Source organism: Danio rerio, chromosome 12 (genome assembly GCF_049306965.1).
Source record: "Danio rerio strain Tuebingen ecotype United States chromosome 12, GRCz12tu, whole genome shotgun sequence".
Lineage (NCBI taxonomy): Eukaryota > Metazoa > Chordata > Actinopteri > Cypriniformes > Danionidae > Danio > Danio rerio.
The window spans coordinates 21101672-21123661 of record NC_133187.1 but is presented as its reverse complement, the minus strand read 5'-3'; the positions used below and the strand labels follow the sequence as shown (position 1 = coordinate 21123661).

General features: G+C 35.2%; 1 protein-coding gene across 2 annotated transcripts in view; it reads right to left on the bottom strand.

The window, feature by feature from the left end:
- Nucleotides 1–21990, bottom strand: part of snx29 (sorting nexin 29) — a 247162-nt gene that overhangs the window by 198010 nt on the left and 27162 nt on the right. For both annotated transcript variants that reach the window (XR_012387966.1, XM_688793.10), the window contains exons 12-13: nucleotides 13641–13704; nucleotides 9431–9559 (exon numbers count right to left, since the gene is read on the bottom strand). Coding sequence is in view for 1 of the 2 variants with exons in the window: in XM_688793.10 (XP_693885.4) it covers nucleotides 9431–9559; nucleotides 13641–13704 (193 nt within the window). In the remaining variant the exon portion in view is untranslated. The remainder of the gene's footprint in view (nucleotides 1–9430; nucleotides 9560–13640; nucleotides 13705–21990) is intronic.

The following is a 21990-nucleotide window of genomic DNA, read 5'->3' as shown; positions in this document are numbered from 1 at the left end:
TGGACTATGTAACAAGATAATTGACAGGGCACAAATTAAGCAATGGTCCATTAATAAGGTAGTGTGTCAAAAAGCTCACATACTCTTCTGTTACACACAAAAATGTACATACTTTTAGGACATAGTATAAGCAGGCAAACTGAATGTGATTTCACACGTGAATCGATTTTTTTGTTTCGAAACAGGTTAAAATTGTTACATTGTTGCTCTTTGTTCTTGGTGCGGTTCGCTTTCACATGGCAAAGTTTCTAAATGGACCAAAATAGCTAAAACAAGTCATGTGTGAGTAAACTCTCCTTACATTGGTAACAGTTTCACTGTTTATTTGCAGAGTCCCCCTCAGCTGTAAGGGGGGGTGGTGGTTTGGTGATGTTTGACAGGGTGCGCGCGATGTGTCTGAAGAGCGAGGAGGGATGCGGTGGGGACGGATGAGCAACGTATTTGAGGACCGGGAGGGAGTGAAATAAATGAAATATAATGTGATCATACACTGACAGCAGTCCAGATGTCCTTCCTAAAACCCATTTCAATCTCCCCAAGGCTACATAAAATGATGAACACAGAACTGGCATTACACAACAGCTGCTATTATCTTAAGTGTTGCAGAATTTGATGATCGCAGCCAAAACGTTAGTGAAACAAATTTCACCACGAATCAGAATCAGATCTCCAATTAACATGTAGGGCTGTATTTTAACGGTCTAGGCGCAACATCTAAAGGGTGCAAAAGCTATTTTAAGGATGTAAAAATACGCTCTGCGCTCTGGCGCATGGTCTAACAGGGTTGAGCTTATTCTCTTCATGAGTTATAGGTGTGTTTTGAGAGTAAACCAATCAGAGTCTCATCTGCCATTTCCTTTAGGAGTCAGTTGCGTCACACCATGGCGCATTTGCTATTTACATGGTGGACTTTGCAAGTGTAAAAACTGAACACTTCACTAGCGGGAAAACAGTTAAACAGACCATCTGCAAGGCAAGAATTAAGAAAGAGCCTCCTCCATTTGGCCTTTACTTTTACTGACACTTTCTCACTTTCGTGGACAAGGAAATATAAAAGGGAATGTGGATAAGGAGATGTACGCACTTCACTGAAGACATCCATTAGCCTATACATAATTAATTTTGTTTATTAAGCACAATGATTTGTTTAAAACTAGTTCTAAATTCTAAATAATAATGTAGTGTGTTTAAAAACTGAGTTATATATCCAAAGACGAGTCCTATGCCCCATAATATGGTCCAAAACCTGACAGGTGGACAAATCTAAGTTCTTTTTTTAATAAAACAAAAACAAAACTGCATATAATAAATTACACTAATACTAATAACAACATTATACAAAACCAAGTTGTCGTGAATAAACTGAAAAAAGCTCCCGAGGTGAAGAAGGAATGGAGGTACTGGTTTTTATATTTATGTAGAAAATAATATTTTTGTAATATAGTATTCCTTTCATTCTTTTTCATTTGTGAAGATATTTCTGTATTGCTGTACACCCTGCGTTTTTTAAGCAATGTTTAAGCGAGGCGCACAACTAATGCGCTCTGCGCTGGATTTTAAACCTGCTCTCAGCTGATCTATTGAACAGTCTATTTTCGCTCCTCAAAATAACAACGCACAAACAATGCACCTTAACACAGCTTTTTTTTACACCAGAAGACCCATGAGTCCACAAAGTGGTGGAAATGGATTTACTATTTAAACAAAGTAGCGGAAAACAGGAAAATCAAGGTTGCGTTTATCTGAAAATAGCAACTTGTCTTGGAAACTTTTCCAGCACCTTATGTATGTACTTCTCACATACTGTTTTTCCAATTCTATGGTTGCGTCCAAAATCGCCTACTACTTAGTAGGTACTGCATTTAAATTTAAATGTACTACTCAGCTGTTAGAAAAGTCCGTTCTATACAGTATGAATATCAGTAGTATGAACAAAAATTAGACGTACTACATTCATCATTTTGTCATCATCACATGACCTACCCGCATCAGTTGCGTCAATTCACTCCCATTCATGAATTTTTTTCATTTATTTCATGAATAGCATAGTGTCCATGGGATGCGCACTTCAGAATCTCACCTGAAGTAGTAGGTCATCCAAGTACTTCTCGCATACTGTTTGAATTCAGACATATTGCTTGGCTCGCATACAGTTTTTAGTGTACTATATAGTATGGTATGGATGAATGCAATTTTCGACACAGCTTATGAATTTGGAAAAATCACTAGCTCCATACATGTTCTTAGCATACTATACGTATAGTATGGAAGTCCACAGACTAAGCAACTCCCGCAATGGTAAATACAATTAGGCCGCTTGGTAGAGCTTTTACATGCATATTAAATGAACATGTAAACAAGGCCAAGCATGTGTCAGTTTGCCTAAACCAGCTGATGAGAAGAAAGTGAAGGGATGCTCCATCCAGACAAGCTGCAGATGTCACCAGCATGATACAGAGTGTGGTTTTCTCCCCCATAATCCTCTCTTTGACACAGCGTCATACTGACAAGCCTGCCTCCTGCTCTCGGCCGCTGTCCTCCTACTGAGCTAAATTAATTTGTTCATTCACTCCCCGCATTATTCCCCTGAGGAACCACTACATTAGAGCTGATGAAATGCTCACAAAAGCAAGATGTCTCTCCCAATAATCCAGCAGCACTTCAGAAAGACAAAAACCTCTGACAGCTTCGTAGTGCTCGCTAAAGTATTATTCTGACAGTCAGTCTGAGCCACAACCGTCCCTTGGTTTGTTTCTGCTCGTCTGGTTGAACCCTGATGTGATGGCGTGGGAGATGCTTGTGTTGACAGGAGCGAGACTGTGAGAGCGTTCTGGCCTCTTGCTATATGGATCCTGCTTCTTAAAAACTGCCCACTGAGCCAGGCTGAATCAATGGCGCTAAGCTTGAGAGCACGGCTCACAGGTGCTTCCTCTGAGCGCACAGTCACACCAAACATTTCCACACCTTATTTTTAGGCTCTATCGACTGGGGCAGATTAGGCTGGAGTCTGAGAAACTGACTGGACTCCTAACGTTTCAGTTTGCAAGAGTGTGAGACAGGAAGCGACGAGAAAGACTTTTGTTATAGAAAAACATGCTTAAAGCAGGGGTGATCAATTTGCTGTTGTGTAATAGGAGCTAGAAAGTATGTAAGCCATGCAGGTAAACCTCACTATTCTGGCCTCAAATGGCACACTAAAATCTAGTGGAGGCTGTGGGTTTTAGCACTGTTAATATCCCTAATACTGGGTCAACACCAAACCTGTGAATAGTGACAAATTGTCACTGCACGGATGTAGAATGTGTGACATACAGTGGGTAAAATAAGTATTGATTGTGATGTTTTTTTTTTCCTGGGAATAATCTAAACTATCTTAATTTTAAAGGAGTTGTTGACATGGAATAAAAACCAGATTTTGGTAAAAACCCAAACAATACAAAGATCAAAAAAATAATTAAAATAATCAAAACAACTAATTAAAAATGAGTTGTGTGTAATATCAATGAAATAATACAAGAAGAGAGTACTAAACTACTGAAATGTATTAAATACTTTATATAAAAGGCGTTTTTGGTGATAGCAACCTAAAGACGCCCCTCATATGGAGAATAAAGCCACATGAATTGCTCAGGTGTGAGTTTTTCAAAGACTTCGACAGATCTTTATGGTTCTGTGGGTCTCATCTACCAAATCTGATCTTTAAAATGTATTTTTATATTGGTGTCAAGTCATTCTACAGCTGGATATTCTTTCTCTGAAAGCATTTGGGAGTTTCCTTGAGAGTTTTGGATCACTGTCTTGCTGAAATGTCCACCCTGATTTCATCTTCATCCTTCTGGTAATGTAGACATTGGACAATAGTAAATATTAATTTACAGCGAGTAAGGCGAGAGGGTTGCTAAAGAACTACTGAGAGATTTTATCTGCTGTCTGGGCTTTCACTGCTTTTCTACACCTCCCTTTCTTCATGTGTTCAATACTTTTTCCCAGTGTCATTTAATTTTATTATGCACAACTTAATTTGTGAACTAGCTAGATTTGTTTTCTTTCCATACAGTATATGGATTTATTTGGTTGTTACCAACATCCAGGAAACATTTCAAATCAACGACACCTTTAAAAATATGTGTTTTGAGAAAAATAGTAATGTGTTCACTACTTACTTTCCCCGCTGTATTTGCTGTATTTGCTGAAGTCTAGCTAAAAATTAGCATGAGAACAAAAACATCCTGTGAGTTAATTAGAGTGAGTTTTTTTTTACTAGGTTTGATTATTAATACTGTTATATCAGTACTTAACCTTTAAAATGATTTATATAGGTGGATGCACACCAAAAATTAAATTAAGTATTCATGTGACTAAGTTAAGCTCATACAAAGTCAATGCAAACACAAATAGAAGGGAATTTCAGTCAGAAGGTGTGAATGAACAACGGTTTGCAGAGAATGTCCAGAATCCGCCCCAATCTAGTATTTAATGCAAGTTAAAAAAAAAAAATTGCTTTGTGGAAAATTCATCTAATGCACCTTTTGCAACATCCTGTTAAATCAAAATGGACAACTGTATAATTATTACTCTATGTATATATATATATATATATATATATATATATATATATATATATATATATATATATATATATATATATATATATATATATATAACTGCCCCTCATTTGAGACAGTGTGCACCTCTGGATGGTGCTATGAACGTAAACATATCAGAAATTGGCTTTCCTGCATTGTTGATGCCGTTCTGCCCAAAACCTGCAAACCATCTTCAGCTAACTTTCTTTGACTGATTGAATCTCTAACTCTTTTCACCCAACGAAAAGAGTGAAGTGAACTGAAGAAAAGAGTGAAGAGTGAAGAAATAGCATAAGTAATGTGTTAAAAAGAGAGACGTTTTCTTTCTAAAAAAAAAAGTATTTCGCATCTGAAACCCCTTGGGTTTGACTCATTTTTTGGTCACTATAGAAATATTAGCCACTTGAGGTTTGGGGAATGAGTGTAATGGAGGACAATGTGGTTGCATTTACACTTGACATTAACATGTAACCGATATCCGGATGTTGTTCATTAAAAAGACAAGTGTAAATGCATTTCTGATAGAATTGTTATTTGATAGCTTGTCCTGGTTTAGAGGTAGTTGAGAATGTATTGTGATCGAATCTCAGTTTAATATAAACGTTACAAGCGGAAGATAATATAATTGAATTGTACTCAATGGACATTCTTCTGTAGATTACTTATATACATTTAGTTATTATTTAGCCACAATCCTAAAGAGCCCTGCCAAACTGTTACCATGGGAACAAAAAGGAAGCAGAGTCGATCCTCTTTTGCCTCGGCACCTCACAAAGGTCTGTTTACTCAGCTTCATCATCATCTTCACCCAGGGTAGATTATACTTTTGGTAGAGTAATACATTCCATCTAAATATAGTTGATGCAAAATGTCAAACCTTTAATCTGCAGAATAAAAAAAAAAAATCACAAACTTGGCAACGCAGCATCATGGGTAGTAAAACAAAACATATTTGTATTCTTGCCTTCCTTACATGGCAGAAGCTCCTGATAAATCCACATAAGCTCCAAAATATATTAGTAACATTCAGTGGATGTGCACTTTGTTGATTGTTACTAATGTACTTGCAAAGGCTTTATTTACTGAGCTCAGAACCCATCTGACAGGCTAATGTGCTCATAATCATTTGTGATTGGTCATAATGCTTTCCACAATAACAACGTCTGGCTTGTTCAGATGGAGCAAATTCAGCCTTCTGAAGAAGAAACTTTCAGTGGAATTGAAGTTTAGTGCTTTATTATAAACAAAAAAACAAAAAATATTCCTTGGCTAGTCTGGTAGTCTCAGCAACAGACATTTTATTACGTATTTTACTTGATAGGTATTTATAGAAAATTCTCTGATAAAGTGTTAAAAGCCTTATTCCTATAAAACCAAATCAATCATTTGTGATATTAATCACCACAGGATTGCTATGGCCATGAATAAAGTATAAGAAAGAGTGAAAAAAAGAACAGCAGTAAAGACTTCATACTTACAGTATAAAGAGACTAATTGAACTACTCAAGGACGGCAACTGATTCAATCTAATCAGTCTAGAGGGTTTAATTAATTGTATGTATTGTGCTTTAACAATACAAAAAGTTTCATTAATTAATTAACAACTGCTCATTTTTTAAAGAAATTAAAGCTTTTGTTAACAAATGTGTGACAGATAGGTTACAACAGTTGTTCTTTGAATAAATGTGAGAAACAGAATCCTTTTATAAAGCTGAAACAGTGGGTAAATTATGGACTTAGCCACACTGCAATCTGGCAAGTCAGACAAAACATTTCTTGACAAAAACTCCTGATTTATTCACAAAACTCCAAAACATATTTGTAACATTCACTGTGTGTGCACTGTGTTGTTTTTTACTAGTGTATTTGCAAAAAATCAAGCTTAACAGAAGCGTTGTGATTGGTCATTATTTTTTCTATCATAACAATGTCTGGCATGTTCTTTAGCTTTTCAGAAATGATCAGTTTTGTTAAAAAAATATTTTATAACTAAATAAAAAATATTTATAAAATAAATGTCTTAACTTTGTATTGAATCATTTTAATCTAAGAATCCTGAAAATATATATAAATAAATTTCAATCAAAAACTGCAAAAAACAAAAAAACAAAATGGTACATACATTTAATAATACTAAGGGCTCTATCTTAATGATCTAGGCGCAAAGTCTATAGCATTAAGGTCATATCCGAATCAACTTTCGGACTATTTTAAGGACGTAAAAATACGCTCTATGCCATGGCATATGGTCTAACAGGGTTGTGCTTAATCTCTAAATGAGTTATGGGAGTGTTTCGAAAATAAACCAATCAGAGTCTCATCTCCCATTCCCTTCAAGAGTCAGTTGTGTCATGCCATAGCACATTTGCTATTTACAGGGCAGATTTTGTAAGTGGAAAAACTAAACGCTTCACTAGCAAGAAAACAGTTAAACAAATCATCTGTTTAGCGCGAGGATAAAGAATAAGCCTTCTCCAATCTGCCTTTACTTTCACTTTCACTTTCTTTCTTTCGTGGATAAGGAAACAGTGTTGTACGTTCCACTAAAGACATCCATTTGCCTACATAAATACTTTTTGTTTGTTAAGTGCAAAGATTTGTTTCAAAATTATTTCTAAATTCAGTTCTAATTTCCAGTAAACGAATAAATGAGCAATAATAATGAAGTGTGGTCAAACTACTGAGCTACATACCAACACACGTGCTATGCCCCATATGGCCAAAAACTGACAGGTGGACAAATCTAAGCTTGTTTTCAATAAAACAAATATAAAAATGTATATAATAAGTAACACTAATAATAACATTAAACAAAAGCAAATTGTCGTGAACTAAAAAAGCCCACCGAGATAAATAAGGCAGGGAGGCAGTGATTTTTATATATACGTAGAATATAATAATTTTTGTAATATTTTAATCCTTTAATTCTGTTTCATTTGTAAAGATGATTGCGTATTGCTGTACATCCTGCGTGTTTTAAGCAATGTGTAAGCGAGGCGCACAACTAATGCACTCTGCGCTGGAGTTCCTCAAAATAGCAACGCACAAACAATGAACCTTAACACACCTCTTTTCTAGACCACAACACCCATGAGTCCACAAAGTGGCGCAAATGGATTTACTATTTAAAAAACGTGGCGGAAAACAGGAAAATTAATGTTGTGGTGGTCTGAAAATATTAACAAGTCAGAGCAATCACATCTTGTAATGTAATGTAATGTGTATTTATATAGCGCATTTATTGTGTATGGCCATACACCCAAAGCGCTTCACAATCATGAGAGGGAGGGGGGTCTCTCCACACCACCACTAGTGTGCAGAATCCACTTGGATGATGCGACGGCTGCCACAGGACAACGGCGTTAGTGCGCTCACCACACACTAGCTATTGGTGGAATGAAGTGACAGTGATAGAGCCAATTCGGTGGATGGGGATGATTGGGAGGCCATGATCGTAAGGACCGATAAAGGGACTTTGGCCAGGACACCGGGGTTACACCCCTGCTCTTTTACGAGAAGTGCCATGGGATTTTTAATGACCACAGAGAGTCAGGACCTCGGTTTTACGTCTCATCTGAAAGACTGATAGGACGGAAGGACGGTCTTGCGCTGGTAGTATGATAGGCCCCTAAATTGAACATATGAATGAGAAATAAATCAATCTGAAGCTCAGACACGCTAATGCACTGAAGCAGCTTTTAGCCCATGCCAGAGTATGTGCATGTGATGTGCGTTTTCAACTGTGCTGTGTGGATAGAGAACTTTTCAGAAATGCTACGTAAATGGACCACTAGTGTGAACCGTTTGCATTCTAAAACGCTGTTTAAAAACTAAAACACATCAGTGTAAATGGGTCCTAATGTGCTCGGATCCACAAAACTCTTTAGTTTTGGCAAACCTAAAAATGGAAAACCTATGTCTCTGAACAATTCTTCTTCTATCAGGTTTAATTGCGGTTGGCAACACAACTTGGAAGGTGCATCTCTGAACACCGTATCAGCTAAAAAGCGATAAGGCTATCTTCATGCTATCTCACAATAATAAAGTCGCATCTCATTCACAATAAAGTGTGCTGATTGAACCAACTCTTTCTCATGAATTAATGCATAGAATGCTCATGAAAACTCAATGAAGCCACCGTGTACTGCCGAGTACTGACAACCAATCATCACGCTGGAATTTACACAATGACCTCATTGGTATGACTTAAAGGAATTTGCTTTAAGCAATCTATTTTTACTTGTTAGTTAAATTGAGTATATGTGTCCTAATAGTGTTTTTAGCAATGTGGCACATGCAGTAGAAGTCAGAGTTATTAGCCCCCCTGAATTATTAGACTGCTTGTTTATTTTTTCCCCAATTTCTATTTAACGGAGAGAGAAAAAATTCAGCACATTTCTAAACATAATAGTTTTAATAACTCATTTCTAAAAACTGAATTATTTTATCTTTGTCATGATGACTGTAAATAATATTTTACTAGATATTTTTCAAGATACTTCTATACAGCGTCTATACTTCTATAAGCCTTTAAATGTCATTTTAAGCTGTATAGAAGTGTCTTGAGAAATATCTAGTAGAATATTATTTACTGTCATCATAGCAAAGGTAAGATAAATCAGTTATTAGAAATGAATTATTAAAACTATTATGTTTAGAAATGTGTTAAAAAAATCTTCTCTCTGTTAAACAGAAATAGGGGAAAAAATCTGTCTATCAACATCTCAAAAAAATATGTTTTAGGGTTTCATGACCCTTTAAGTGTAAGGTGTGCGGCCTAGACTTTAGGTTGGGTTAGTTTGTCTATGTAAGAATACGTTTCAGTCAGTCTATTGCGATATTACCTCATGAGAGCTTGGACTTTGGCAGCATGTCTCTCCTCAAGCTCGGCCAGTCTCTTCTTCAAGCCGTCCACCTCCTGTCTGAGTCCAGCAGAGTGCTCCATCTCCCCATCCAGGAGACCACGCAGAGACCTGTGCCAAAGCAGTTTAACAACAGTAAGTCACACACAAAATCACAAACACACACACACACACACACACACACACACAAACACACACACACACCTGACCTACTTTTCCTTAGCTGTCTTTAATAACTACCGGTGCACAAGATAATTTCCCAGCAGCACTTTATTGACTGGGCACATTTTCACAAACAGGCTACAAAATAAGGCCTGACACTCACTAACAATCAAGTCATTTCTTTTTTTAGTGAAAGAAGGTGCTTCAACTTCAGCAGTCTCAGCAGTTATTTATGTGGTCTGCGATTCTTGCAAAACTTGATGTATAGTTGCATTACTGTTTAAATATTTGATACTTCTTTAAAAAATTTGTGCTCACCAAAATTGCATTAATTTGACTATTATAGAACTATCATTAATACACACACCAATATACACAGTAGAAGGCATAATTATTAAGCCCTCTGGTGAAATTTGAACTCTTCTTCAAATATTTCCCAAGTCATGTTTAGTTTTTCACAGTATTTCTTAAATATTTTTTAAACATTACTTTGAAAATATTTTAAAAAGACTAAAACGTTCACAGAAGGGCGACACATTTGGACTTGAACTGTACATACATACAGTGCTTAGCATAAATGAGTACACCTCATTTTGAAAATGAATATCTGTATCCATTTCTCAGTGAATATGGGTAATTTATGCAGATTTGTTAAACATATATATTTTTTAAAATAATATTTTAGTCACAGATCTTTAGAAACGGAAAGATATAACATTTATACAAAAAATACAAACTAAAACATTTTAATAAAATTTTCGATTTTTTTTTTTTTTTTTTTTGTTTCTCTTGATTTTTGCTATTTTTGACATTTTTATTTAATATTTTTCCATAACATAATTTTCGGCTACTAATTTTTGAAACATTGTTGTAAGTTATTTTGTTAGATTAGCTCAAAATTTGGCTTCAGTACAGACTAATCTAATGCATATGCACAAATAGAATATTGTAAAGCTTCCTATAGAAAATATTAATTTAAATGAGAGATTTGTGTGGGGTGTACTCTTATGCTGAGCACTGTACGTATGTACATACGTACATACATACATACATCCATTCATTCATCCAAGCATCCATCCATTCATCGATACATACATACAGTTGAAGTCAGAATTATTAGCCCCCCTGAATTATTAGACCCCGTTTATTTTATTTTCTCTAATTTCCGTTTAATGCAGAGAAGATTTCTTCCACACATCTCTAAACATAATTGTTTTAATAACTGATTTCTAATAACTGCTTTATTTTATCTTTACCATGACGACAGTAAATAATAATTTACTAGATATGTTTCAAGACACTTCTATAAAGCTTAAAGTGAAATTTAAGGGCTTAACTAGGTTAATTAGGTTAACTAGGAAGGTTAGAGTAATTAAGCAAGTTATTGTATAATGATGGTTTGTTCTGTAGACCATCAAAAAAATAGCTTAAAGGGGCTAATAATTTTGTCCTTAAAATGGTGTTTAAAAATATATAACTGCATTTATTCTAGGTAAAATAAAACAAAAAAGACTTCCTCCAGAAGAAAAAATATTATCAGACATACTTTGAAAATTTCCTGGCTCTGTTAAACATAATTTGGAAAATAAAATAATTTAAAAACAATTCAAAGGGGGGCTAATAATTCTGACTTTAACAGTACATACATACATACATACATACATAATTCTAATATAAGATCTAACTTTAGGATATTTTGTCATTCTTCAATATAAATATCGCGATATGAATATAATTTCACTAAATATCTCCATTTGTGAAGAATTTAGATTTTTAAGTTGATTGGAAAGAAGATTCTGTAGGGGAGCACATCTGCATAAAATATAATAAACAAGTTAAAAGCATAGATGAATACAGCAGAGCAAAAGATATAAAGAAATTTTTGTTTAATAGTTTTAGTCCAACAGTATTCAGGTACAGTAACTGAATAATCAAACACTTTTCATTTCATATATATATATATATATATATATATATATATATATATATATATATATATATATATATATATATATATATATATATATATATATATATATATTAAGGGTGGAGCCGAACCCGAATACGGTATTCGGAAAGGCACGAATAGCGTGTTTTTACGAATACTTGATTCGAACAAATACTTGAAAAATTATTTGTATTCGGGAGCAAGAAAAACACTATATCAAAAAGCAGCGTTTCCTCATGAAACCACAGTGCATGCCCGCGTGAGTGAGTGAGTGAGTGAGTGAGAGAGAGAGAGAGAGAGAGAGAGAGAGAGAGAGAGAGAGAGAGAGAGACACACACACACACACGCTCAGTGCAAAACGCGCCAAAGCCCGAAACTGAAAGCGAGACGTGACTTTTAAGGGACTGTTTCATATGGATTTATATTCTTACTGTTCAGTGATCGCAAACTGCCGTAGTTTATTAAAGACGCAAACCTCTCACTGCACATCAGCTGCGCGCCTTCAGCAGACCTCCTCATTCCTGCAGCACGAGAGCTTTATGATTGTTTATGCGCGCCAAAAATGGCCGATCTGTCCGGTGAAATATCTGACTGCGTGTCACCGTATCCCTAAGGACTGTTTGGCGAAATATTTGACTGCATGTCACTGCATAACAAACGACTGAAAGGATATAACTAGAGAACTCTCCACTGTGCCACTGTGCGTATGGCAAGCCGTTTTAGCATTTAAACCTTGTTCAGACTATCCATAAATATATTTAGAGATATCTCTAATTATATTTTGACTTGTCATAATTATAATTCAGATTGGAAATATCTGCAAATATATTATGACTGACTAGTCATATTCCTCCATTGAAAAATATTTGCAGATACCTCTAAATAAACAAACAAACAAACTTTGTGTCTTTTTTTGTGGCTGGCAGATGATAATAGCAGGGCTGTATCTTTTAGTATTATATATATATGTTATTTTCTTTTCAATGACATTTCTTATCACATGTTCAAAAACAACAGCCAATATTGCATATCTATAATTTATATAATGGGTATAATTAAACAATACTTTCAATATAACGTAAATTAGAAGTGTAATAGAAAAAATATATATTTTGCGCCATTTTGAATTTTACTCGAATACAAATACAAATACAAATACAAATACTTTTCCCCTCTCAACAAATACAAATACAAATACAAATACCGGCTGCTCCGCACATCCCTAATATATATATATATATATATATATATATATATATATATATATATATATATATATATATATATATATATATATATATATATATATATATATATATGATTCAAATAAATGTAAATACAAATAAGCTTGAAGATTGGAGTGATAAGGCTATTAGAGAGTGATGTTATTCAAGATGGTTTGATTCTCGCATTCCAACAGTTTGGGGTTTCTAATGAGCACTTTTTTTTTTAAGTATCTTAAGTATCTTACTGGGTTTCAATGATGATATACCTTTTCATTTTCAAAACAGAGACCTTCTACATATTTTGGTTTACTTTGCTCTGAAATGTATCCTTGTAAAGTGGATTAATAGCCTGCAACATCCCACCTGAGACTTTCTCCATAGCTAAATAGAACAAATCTTTTCTATTTTATCAGACCTGGGGTCCATTCTTTGATTATCTAGGAACCTTAAAGACTAAAAGCTTGTCTGTAATAAATAAAATTTAATCTGCCTTTTTGTAAAATAATTTTGTATTTAATGTCCTTATTTTTTATTTAATTTTATTTTTGTTTGCTTAATTTTTTTATTATAATTTTTCATGTGGGGTTTAGGATTCAAATTACCTGACTGATGGATATTATTATTATTATTGTTATTATTTTTGCACTAAAAATGGTCAATAAAAACACATTTGAAAAAATAAAAGTTACAAATGGTACAATTTCTTAGGCCTGAATCCTTGCAAATTATAAGTTATAATCCCGAAGCAAAATTGCAGATCTTAAAAGATCACATCACAATATCGATGCTGAAACTAAACATTGTGCAGCCCTACTTTCCGGTATGCCATCAGTAAAGGTAATTTAGAAATTCCTACGTGTTCTGCTCAGTGAGTTCATCTTTTCGGTTCATCATGGCCACAATGGCTTGCCGCAGTTCAGCTGAGGAAAGAAATGTACAGTACATTATAAAGGTATAATGAACAATAAGACTCAATATCTTGGTGGGATTTCATGTCCCATACCCGTCTTCATGCCTTCAATAAGGGTTACTGTTTTATACCACTGACATTTTCATTTGTGTGGCACCACAGAACTAATAAAGAGAACTACACGAGGCTTAAAATACCAACCAGACATTAATTTCTTTAAAATGAAGGTGACGTGAAAGGGTAAGGCATTTATAACACAGCCGTAAGGGAAGCCTTGGAAGATTTAGTCTCAAAACAAATTAGTCTGGGAATAATCTGAGAGAAACATAAAGCTCTAACTGGGAAGCATTATTAAAGCATTTCAAAACACAAGAAATGGCAACACTCGGTACAGTCTAAATCCAGACTTTCATGGCGAGTGAGGAGGAGAGGAAAAACTGAGAGACAGAGAGTGAGTTTCTTTGTTGTCGCTGCACTCTCAAAAGCTGGATAACCTAGCTCTGGATAACCTAGATAACCCCAACAACATGGCTCCGAAAGACAAAGTCTGAACACTCCTATCAGTGCATTATCATTTAATGAATCTCAGAGGAACCGCAGGCTTGGACGGAACCATCTATATAAACCTGGCTGGCCTGATTCACATTTAACAAGCTTAAAGCTCTCTCAGCAAAAGAAAGTCAAAGATGTCTTTGTTATTTTTTGAAGAGGAACAACACTGGTATCTTTGAACTGCGATGTAGCTCAATTACCGTCTCATTGAAAGAAAAAGCTTATCAGACCACTAGAGATCAATTTGGCATCCAAAGGCGTAATCAGAAACCGCTTCAGTAAACCTATGTGCGACATTTCTTTCAAAAACTAATTCCAGAATTAACAGTGACAAGAAAAGGATTGCATTTGTTTTATGATCTACTTTTTCGATGTGGTTACTGTAATAATGTTGGCCAAGTGGTACACTCAGGACCTGAGAAGTTTTGTTTTTTTTAAAGAAGTGTGAATTTGATTTTACCTCATTAAAAAAATACAGGGGCAGGCATGCAAAAAATGGTCTCAAATGAATATAGTAAATTAAAGAAATACTCCTAAGGCTAAAAGCAACTGCTACAACTGAGAAATTACACCTCTCAAAAAAATATAACATCAACCCTTGAGGAATAAATTATCTAAAAACAAAGAGAAAAAAAATAATTCAGCAATAAAACTTGAATTAATATAAAATCCAAAATAATACTATTTTAATAACCAAACAAATTTACACAGAATTTAAGTAATTTGTAAAGTATGCAAATAAGTTTCTTTGTTTATTGAATGAGATAGTGTCGTTAAAAGTTCTGCTGGAAAAAATCCCCCTGTATCATTAAATAAAGAGTAATGGGCAACAATGCTCATGGGCGGTGTCACAGTACCAATGCCAATAACCTTAACATTTTGGAACTAACTATTCAATATCTGGAACAAAACAAAACCAAACTCAGTTCTCTGGTTTTACTACTTTTTAGGTATACAATATTTTTTGTGAAATCTCTTCTATAAAAATATGATAATATTTCTTCCAATTTTCCAATAAACACACTTTCATTTAGAGATTTTGTTTTTAAATCTGAAAGTGCACAGTGATTAAAATTATTAAAACTGATTCTTTAACGAAATAGTCAACTCAGAGTCGAATAAATAAATGGTGTTGGGATGGAAACTCTTGCCTGAACGCGTCAACGTCGATACAGTACATCACCAAACACGTAGTACAAGATCCAGTAAAACGTGAAAGAGCTTTTCCCTTCAGATACTAGCGCATAGGATCACGGGACTGATCATGACAGGAAGATGACCATCACTGATAGACGGAGTTTTGGCTGTGGAAAATAAAAGGTAAAAGTTCATTTTCACAACAATACCACAGTATAGCCAAAGTAGTGCTGTGCATGTTCCTGTCATTTTTCTGATTTTTGATACAACAACCTACCCTGCAACACGGGCAGAGACTATTATGTCTTGGACTTTGTCTGACTTTGACAGGGACTTTGTCAGTAACTGTTGCAGTTCATATGAACCAGTTTCTTCTTCCTCCGCATCATAGCATGCAATTGTAATTAATTGTTGTCTTGTTTTCTGTAGTTTTCAAAATATGTGTTCAATTGTGTGTTGTAACTTCGCTCTGTGCAGCTTGTAATCCCTTATCCATTATAGATCAGTGCTTGTCTTTTATCTCTCCTGTTTAATCTTTATGGGGCTGTTCTCATATTGCGTCCAAAACCATGTTGAATACGCAACACTTGCTTCTTCCTATACCGATTTAAATGCATTTCTGAACTTGCGATCCTCTGCCGTTTGTCTTTGCTATGGCCACCATCAGCTGTTCTTCACACGCAAGCTGTGGACAATTTTCAAATTAGTTAAGTTTTTGCCACTGTGTGGAATAATACTGAATGTGTGTCATTGCTATTTCTTGCAATTAGGGATAAGAGTATAGTAATATGCTGGTGTTTAACTCCATTGCTTTATTGCCTTCCTGCATTCAGCTCTCACATACTTTGTGCTACTTCATAACCTTGTTGGCCGTTTCTCTCTGCCTTAAGCTGAACCCAGTCGACCAATCACAACAGACTGGGTCATCGGACAAATCAGCACAGATTAGCCTCACAAAAAGGAGGGGTTTAGAAACAAACTAATTGCTGAACAATGCGTATAGGATTTCTTAGGATAATTAAGTAAAAATAAATGCACAATACAAGACAATGAAAGCGTTTTTTTTTACCTTGCATGCATATCAGTGTGTCGTTGGAGACCCACCAAAATCAAAATATGACCTTTTTATAATGCATAATAGGGGTTCCTTAAACATTGTGTCATGGTTACGCCAGGCATCCACACTATACCCTCTTCAACTCGTAAAAATGGAGAGATTTGAAAGTGCTAAAGACTCTATTTTAGTTTGCTGGTCTGAAATGCAGACTTTTGAAAATCAAAGCAATCAGCAATCCCTCTCTGTCTGGTCTTTTGCACTATTGCATACTGGGTGTATAGTGTGGATAGAGATATGGAGAAGTATTTTCACAAAGCAGTTTTTAAATGAAAAAAACACTAGTGTAAATGACACCTAAAAACACAAAGGGATGGTCCACTATTATATAATATTTTAAACTATTTGATGTGTACTATGTGATGAAGCTGTGTGAACAACATCTCTGAATGTAATATGCGCAAAGTTCAATACAAAGGGAGACACTGGCTTTCACAGAGATAGCTTAGTAAAGCCTACCGTGAATGAATTTGGGGACTACAAAAAATATATCCAGGCTAATGAGATCACAAGGGCTTCCAGTTACATGTATTCACCTCACACACAAACCCTGCACAGCAAAGGAGCGTGGCAAGAGGCGCTTGTGAAATTCATTTTAGCAGTGAAAGCTAAAATGTCATCCAAACACTGCTATTTATATTTTATTTAGGTATTTTGATTTGACAAGGACTTTTCACATTAAAAATTTGCAACAGGTTCCATGAGATGGTTGGGTTTAGGGGTAGGGCCATTTAATAAGCGTTTTTTTTTAAGTAAAAAAATACATTATGTTATTGGTTGAGCCTGTAAACCATGTAGGAGAGGGATCTGGCGTAGAATTCTTGCCCTCTCCCACAACCCCTCATCTGGAAGAGGAGAAACACACCAGGGTGAGGTGGTCCAAATATGTTTGTAATCCTGAGAGGAAGCAGACAGAAGCGAGTACAGCAGGCAAAGCTTTGACTTCCTTCCCAGAAAGCAAGGTTCACAGACAGCAGCCAGAGACACCTGGCACGGATTCACATTTAGCACAGGCTTTTCATCAAAGGCTATTTACGGTGTATTATCTGCATGGAGATTCCCTCTGGAGTAACCTGGGATTAAGTGTCTGCTCAAAAGCACAATAGGGTCAACCCTACTCGGGACTGAACTTGGAGCGGTTCAACTTCCTCTCAGGACATCTGCATTGTTTTTTATTAAAGTGCCCCTGTTATGGATTATAAAAGGTTAGAATTTGAATTTGCGAGCACTCAACAACACGCTGATCTGCATGCAAGGTCAAAAAAACACTTTCATTGTCTTATAATATTCATTTACTTTTACCTAATTATCCTAATGACTCTGATATCACTTGTTTAGAGACTCATTTTTCCAAATGCCTCATTTGCATGAAGCTAATCTGTGATGATTGGTTTTGTTATTGGTCAACTGAGTGGATCTACACCAACCACATCTTTTCAAGACAGGGTCGATGAAGGAACAAGCACAAGCAGCCATGGTACAGAGTTTGCATGTGAGCCCAATCTGCATTGATAAAGCAATGCAGTTAAATCAGCTAATCGCTCTTTTCCTAACCATAACTCCAAGTAATAACAACGATACACTGTACATTCAGTATTGATTAACTGACACACTGGCAAAAGTTTTGGATTTTGATTGCGGTGTGCATGAGCTTGTCAGAGGTGCTTTCTGATTGGCGCGGTTTAAACCACTTAAATGAAAGCAACAGTAAATGGGTTTCCATGTCGGGTGTAAAAGCACAGCTAATGGTGGCATAGCAACAACAGAGATTCTGAGCTTGAAAGCACATTGAAATTGGTAAGCTAAAAGTAAAATTAAAAAAATTAAAATAAAAAGCTGCACACCTAGCGTTTACTCACTATTTTAGAAGTGATATGTACATATCTCTACAGCCAGATAACCAGACAGTTGTGTCAGACGGCACTGCCAACAGACCTATGGCTAAAAGTCTGAAGCATATACAGTACTTTTTCTGGAAGACCGTTTTCTGATTGGTTTGAATATACAGGATTTCCGTGAGTCAAGTGTGCAGCAATCTTTATTAACCCACCTGCAAACAAGTCTTAACAGATAAAAAGCTGTGATGTTTATATTGATGACAGTGCTCATTATTAATGGATAAGTTTCTGAGACTATCATAAATCAGTTGTTTACTGTCTACACACCCGTCTGTTATTGTGAAGATATCATTGTGATAATGAGCATTTATAAATGTGACTCAAACTCCGGATTATTTAAAGTATGCATTTCTCACTGCATAAATCCTTTAACCCATGATGTCAACAAACATGCAGGTATGCTTATATTCTTGATTTTTTTTCTATTGGCAAACCTTCAGATATTCTTTCATTTTGGTCATAAAGATAAGAGAATAACACTGTTCAAAACAGTAAATGTATTATTATTTGTGGATACTCACAAACCTAACAAAGCCATGCTTTATTGAATAAAAACTCTCAGTCATCTGTCAGATCTTTATGTAGAAAAGCATCACCAAAATAATGTATGAATCTCAGAACAAAGTTTACAGGTCCTGCTGATTTCCTAGATGTTTTGCTGACAGATCATTTAGAATATTGATGCGTCGCTGTTTAAAGACATTCGTGAATGTATGATGAGCGATTGTGTCTCAGACTGTTGTTTTGAGAACATCTATGGCCCCAAACATGGCACGGCACAAATTGAAACATGATTGGTTGATTAAACTGTCAGTCATGTAAGATAGTGGGTGGTGGGTGGTCCTTTAATCACACTTTGTGTGTACAAGTTGTGATTTGGAGGAAGAAGCTGGTACAAATAAACTGTGCACTGTCAGGTCTCTGTCAAAGTCTGACAAAGTCCCATAGATCAATAGTCTCTGGTACTGACCCTTTCTTTAATAACAAACAGCCGGCAAATCCAGTGTTGTAGGGTAGATTACTGTAGAGGTCATTATTAAAATGATAGGAACAGAGCATAAGAAACACAGCTATACTGTGGTATTGTTGTAAAAATTAACTTTAATTATTCATTCCTTATGACCTCATCTCAGCGATCATCTTCATGCCATAATCCAATCCTATCCCCCACAATCTGCTACAGTGTTTGAGAGGGAGAGCGGGTTCAAGTTTTTTTCCGAGTCTGCACACGCAACAAGTGAGCCCCATTTCCAATGTCACAACGAAACGACTAAAGATCAAATGCAAGGCGAACCGTTGAAACAACTCTCGAGTTGACTTTTTTTTTTAGAGACTAGCTTTCTACACTATTTAATTTCAGATTTCACTTGTAATTTTCTTTCATTTAGAGCCGTTATACACTGCAAGGAAGATAATTTCAAAATCCCATAATAGCTCCTCTTTAGATGAAGTTATATTTGTGCATAAGTATGTCCTCATCTGTTGTGCAATATCACAAGTTGTCATAGGCATGGCGCTGCCTTTAGTGTGGTGCTGGAATAAGTCTTCATCCATAGCCTATTTGAACTAGACTATATCATTTGTATTGATCGCTAAAATGTACAATTTTAACATAATTCGTCTAATGCTATTATTGAAAAGATTTGAACTGTTTTGTCTATTTCAATCCTTGTTAATGATTTATTTTAGTCACTAATAGAATTTTGCATGTATATTCAATATGATAAAGTAGGCTTTATATGGTAAAAAGGTAAACACTTTAGGTTTGTTTCTCTCAGTAATTCCTTTATAATAATTACAGAGACCAATTGTCCTTAAGGTTGAAAAAGTTATGAAGTAAGATGTGTAAATTTGTGTTTATATTAAGGCAAAATCACCACAGGAAATTGCTAATTTTAGGCTGCGATGATCAGAACTTTTTCCCGCAAACTCCAGGAGGGACTGGTTGAGCACTGAGCTGACAATAAAACACCCACAGACACTATTTTAACAGGTATGAGCTGGTAACTGCATTTGATTGTTGGTTGACAATTGGGAAAGGAATAAAACAGCTGTGAAAAACTGGCTAACCATAAAAACTGGCAAAAAAATAAAACAATGAGATAAAAATGGTACACAAAATTAAGTATAATGCAATACAAAAATAATAAAACAGAAATCTCTAATATCCCAACATCTGAAAAAAAATCCCTGACTTTCAATTTCTGAACAGACCTTCAATCCTGCCCAAGTTCAGAAAAACATTTCTGATTTCTATGATACCTGTATCGTAAACATAATTTCTAGATAAATCTCCAGATCTTTTATTGATTAGACAACTACTGCCATCAGGTACACCAATAACATCTCAACAAACTTTTTTAGGAAATCATCATAGTTTACCCCTAAAAATGAAAATTCTATCATCATTTATCTATCATCATTTACTGGCCATCATGAATTACTACCTTCTGTGGAGCAGAGAAATACATGGAACCATTAACTGGAAGGAGATCTGCTGTGTTTCAAATGTAAAAACAAAGACAAATAGATTTTGAACACCATGAAAGGGAGTAAATGACAACAGATATTTAATATTTAAACAGTATATCTCTAAAAGAATGTGTCACTTACTGTTGTTTCTGCATAATAGGCAAACTATGATGTTAACAAAAGCATTGAAAATAAGAAACCAGTACAGAAGAAGAATATAGCGTTCTCAACCCTTGAAGGTAAAGTTGGTTGTATTCATAATTAAATAGCAGTTAATAGGTTATTAAGGCATACTGAGAAAACCACGTTTGATCTAAAATTGAATTTTACTCATGTCTGAGAGCACAAACGCAATTCTGGCACTCTCTGCATGGAACATTTTCTCGCTTTCATCTTTTTTCCTTTTTATTTTTTGAAAGCTGAAGTATAACTGGATCAGTCACCTCCAGCCCCATCTCAAACTTGTGTTTTGTCCAGACAAAAGAAAGAAAGAGAAAGAGGAACAAAGTAAGGGAGTTTCACACTGAACCAACAGTGCCCTCATCTGGACAGAGGAACTTTGCAGGTGATGGAGAAAAACAACCCTCAAGCATGCTCAACATCTCAACTCTTTGTGATTTTGATTATACTTTAATAATGTGTGCATGTTTTAAAGCTGCTTTGGAATGATAACTATTATGAAAAGCATTATGAAATTAATTTGAATTTAATATATGGATCGAAAGAAAAAAAAAATGTACCATCAACGTCCAGAACATTGCCCATACTTACAAGTGCAGCATGTCTCAACATTAAAAAAAAAATTAAAAATCAGCAAAGTGTAAGATTATCATTTTAATGTCCAGTTTTTTTAAGCCAAGTCATTCGGCCAATATTTAAATGATGATTAAAAGAGTCTCGCATCTGCATCAAACCACTAGACAACAGAGCACTAGTCAAGGCAAATTTCCTCAATGATGCCATCTGTCCACAGCTCAAATCCTCAAAGGTCTACAAGCTTTAAACGAATTCCAAACACACAAAGTATAGCTAAAGGAACTGTTTACGCAAAAATGAAAAAGCTCCCATATTTAAAATAACTAAGTAATATACCTTCATGTTATTCCAAAACAAACTTCATTAT